At 41.7% G+C, this 2,972-nt stretch overlaps 1 protein-coding gene across 4 annotated transcripts in view; it reads left to right on the top strand.

The window, feature by feature from the left end:
• Window positions 1-2,972, top strand: part of BMPR1B (bone morphogenetic protein receptor type 1B) — a 187,482-nt gene that overhangs the window by 156,757 nt on the left and 27,753 nt on the right. For all 4 annotated transcript variants that reach the window (XM_017745129.1, XM_017745130.1, XM_008641926.2 and 1 more), the window contains one exon: window positions 524-680. In XM_017745129.1, coding sequence (XP_017600618.1) covers window positions 541-680 — 140 coding nt within the window. In that variant the 5' untranslated portion in view covers window positions 524-540. The remainder of the gene's footprint in view (window positions 1-523; window positions 681-2,972) is intronic.

Here is a 2,972-nt window from a genome sequence, read left to right as displayed (position 1 = left end):
TCTTTCCCTTGTTTTCCAAGCAGTGCTTTTGCAATTCAGTGACAGAACGTGCTGCTGAACTTGAAAGAACATCACTTTCTGTTAAGTCTTTGTTAAATTGGATGCCCATGTTCTGTTCTGCCTGGAGTACCATAAATCCCATTGATTTTAATGGGGTTCAGTGGCTACAGATCTGTGCCAAGTGCTGTAGAGATAAAGAAAGCTCAGAGGTGTAACCAAGGATTTGACCTGTGTAATGCAACAGAAGAAAAGCTGTGAGTACTGTGCAATATATAATAATAAAAGCAAAATATATCTCTTGGCAGTGGCAGAACTTGAACATCAGCACCTTTGATCTAGTACCACCGAGGTCCAATGAGCCTCAAACATGGTGACCATTTCAAACTATAGAAAAGGACTCTGTAGTGAACACTCAACTCAAATAACTTTCTTAAATTTTGATGGGTAGAAGTAGTTTAAAGCCTTCATTTCAAGTCTTGCAATGCAGCCTAGAACTGCTTTTTTTTTTCTTCCTCTCTTACAGCCAATTTTCTAGACAAAATGCCCTTGCGAAGTTCTGGCAAGCTGAGCATGGAGAGCAGAAAAGATGGTGAGAGTACGGCCCCTGCTCCTCCCCAGAAGAAGCTGTCCTGCCAGTGCCACCACCACTGCCCCGAGGACTCAGTCAACAGTACCTGCAGGTTTGTGGGATATCTGGTGATGAAACATGGGAAAATGTATTTGTGGTAGCTCAGCAATCCCAAGCTGGGTGTCGCAGGTTTTGTTTAAGCAGTAATATGTAAGTGAGTTGTTTTTCACTGTGTCTGAAAATCAGAAGTAAATTTTACCTAGATATCAGCTACATGGTTGTTTGTTGGGGTTTTTTTGTTTGGTTGTTTTTGTTAGGGTATATACATATTTATTATTTTAGATAATACTTGTTTTAATGCATTGCATATGAAATATTCTGAAGGTCGAACTTTGTTTTTAAAGGTGCATGCATTTAATGAGAGGACACTTAATGGAGATATATTGAAATGTCAGTAAATGCTTATAAATTTATAATCAGTCTCAATAGAACACTATTTATAAGAACCCTGGTCTGTCTTTGTGTCTGCAACAGCTGTATCTGTAGGTTCTGAAGGCTTTGGGTTTTTTTTTTTTTTTTTTTTTTTTTTTTTTTTTTTTTTGTTTCTGTGCTGAAAGGAAAACGATCTTGAGGTGAACTGTTGAGTGTTTTAATCTACTCGCTCTAGCCTTCTGTTTGATTTCATTCTTAGAGTACTACAGATTTCTCATTTGGGTTGGATTCTGCTTCCTCAGGACCTTTTGGCTCCCTGTGGGAGAGGCAGGTCCAGATGTGCACAATCTCTTTGAAGGCTCTGCACTGGCTGAAGCAAGCTGAGGTGACTGAGGGTACCTGTGGTGGGACCAAGCTGCTGTTGCCCTACCCAAAAGCAGCTCCTGCTGGACACATACAACTGCTGTTGAATGAAGGTTGAGTGAAGGTTCAGTGAACCTCCGTCTTGGCTTGAGATGCAGGTAGAGTTTGTTTTAGCTGCAGCAAAGTTGGGCTGAGCTCTTCGTGCTCCATATGAGGAATTTAAACTTCTCTGCTTAGCTGGAGCAGGTGTGATACTGGAGATACCAACTATCAGCTCATAGCCTGGTGGAGCTGTGAGAGTCAGAGAAGCATCGAAGCAGGGCACAGATTGAGCCCAGCTGGAGATGCAGAACTGTTTGAGGTGAGATAGTCAAACACTGTGTCAGCTCTTCAAGGCAGCATATTTAAAAGATAAATGGGGAGGTCTAAGGTTGCTGAAGATACCGACTGCTTTGTTGGATTTTTGAGTGTAGTTTTACAGCCTGACTTAATTCTTCTCAGCCTGCAGTTTCCTACTAAAATGTATCAGAGTTTTGGTGACAGCTGTAAATACCATTTCCCCTTTCTAACCTCTTCCTACAAACCCATGCTCCAGCCAGGAGTTAGACCTAACTGCTCTCACACGGCAGTCAGTTTGAAAGCTATAAAACCCCACTCTGATATCAATTTGCAGATCCCCCACAGTGTAAATCAGCTGTTTCCTCTTCCTGCCCAGCAAGAGCCACAGCTTTCATGTGCTGTCTCACACACACAGCAACAGGGAAGTTGCAGATGACTTTTAAATCCATGAATTAGGAAGCACAAAGGGATCAATGTTAAGGAACCAACTGAACAAGGTTTATACCCCAGCTGGGTTGGCCTGCTGTTGCACATCGCTTTGTAGGCATCCTTGACATTAAGTATTTTTCATGGAACTAAGAGTAAATGTCCTGTTAGAATGGATTTGTGCATTTTCCCTCACTGCAGTACTTTAAGGAAGCGCTCTTCAGAGTCCCCCTTGTGGTGTCAAATGTCAAACTTTTTTTTAGGTGTTAATTCCCAAGGATGGGCAGTTAAGTGGCAATAAAGCACAAAATTGTAACCCCTTTTGTCTTCAAATCTTTGAAGACTTCAGGCTTGAATGTTCTTCTTTGGTGACAGAATTATTTTTTCCAATTTAGACATCAAAATAATAGTTAAAGCTGGAATTCACCCCAGATATTAATCCCTTTTCTGTCCAGTCAGAAGTTTCCTGGAACAGTCAGGAGACTTGCTTTAGGTCAACTCCTCTTTCCTGCCCTGTGCTCTCACCTGAGCAGTACCCATCTTGCCACTTGCCCAGTGAGCAACAGCATAAATTAAAAATTGCTGAGGAGTTTGGAGTAATATAAAACATTAAATTAGTTTAAATGCATTGCCTTCATGGCTTGTCAGCAGTAATCCTGTTCATGATGGTGATCATTGCTATGGCTCCCACTGCCTTGGCGTGAGAGCTGCAGTGAGGTGTGAAGGACCCCTTGTTTTCCCTGCATCTGTTTAACTGTTAGGGTAACCATTCCTTTCTTAAATTCCCTTCTACCCAGCTGGAATTATGGATGACAGAGAAAATAGGATCCTGAGTTTACTGTTG

The sequence above is a fragment of the Corvus brachyrhynchos genome, unplaced genomic scaffold (assembly GCF_000691975.1).
Source record: "Corvus brachyrhynchos isolate BGI_N302 unplaced genomic scaffold, ASM69197v1 scaffold249, whole genome shotgun sequence".
NCBI lineage: Eukaryota > Metazoa > Chordata > Aves > Passeriformes > Corvidae > Corvus > Corvus brachyrhynchos.
The sequence above is the reverse complement of the archived record's forward strand: the minus strand, read 5'-3'. Positions and strand labels throughout refer to the sequence as shown.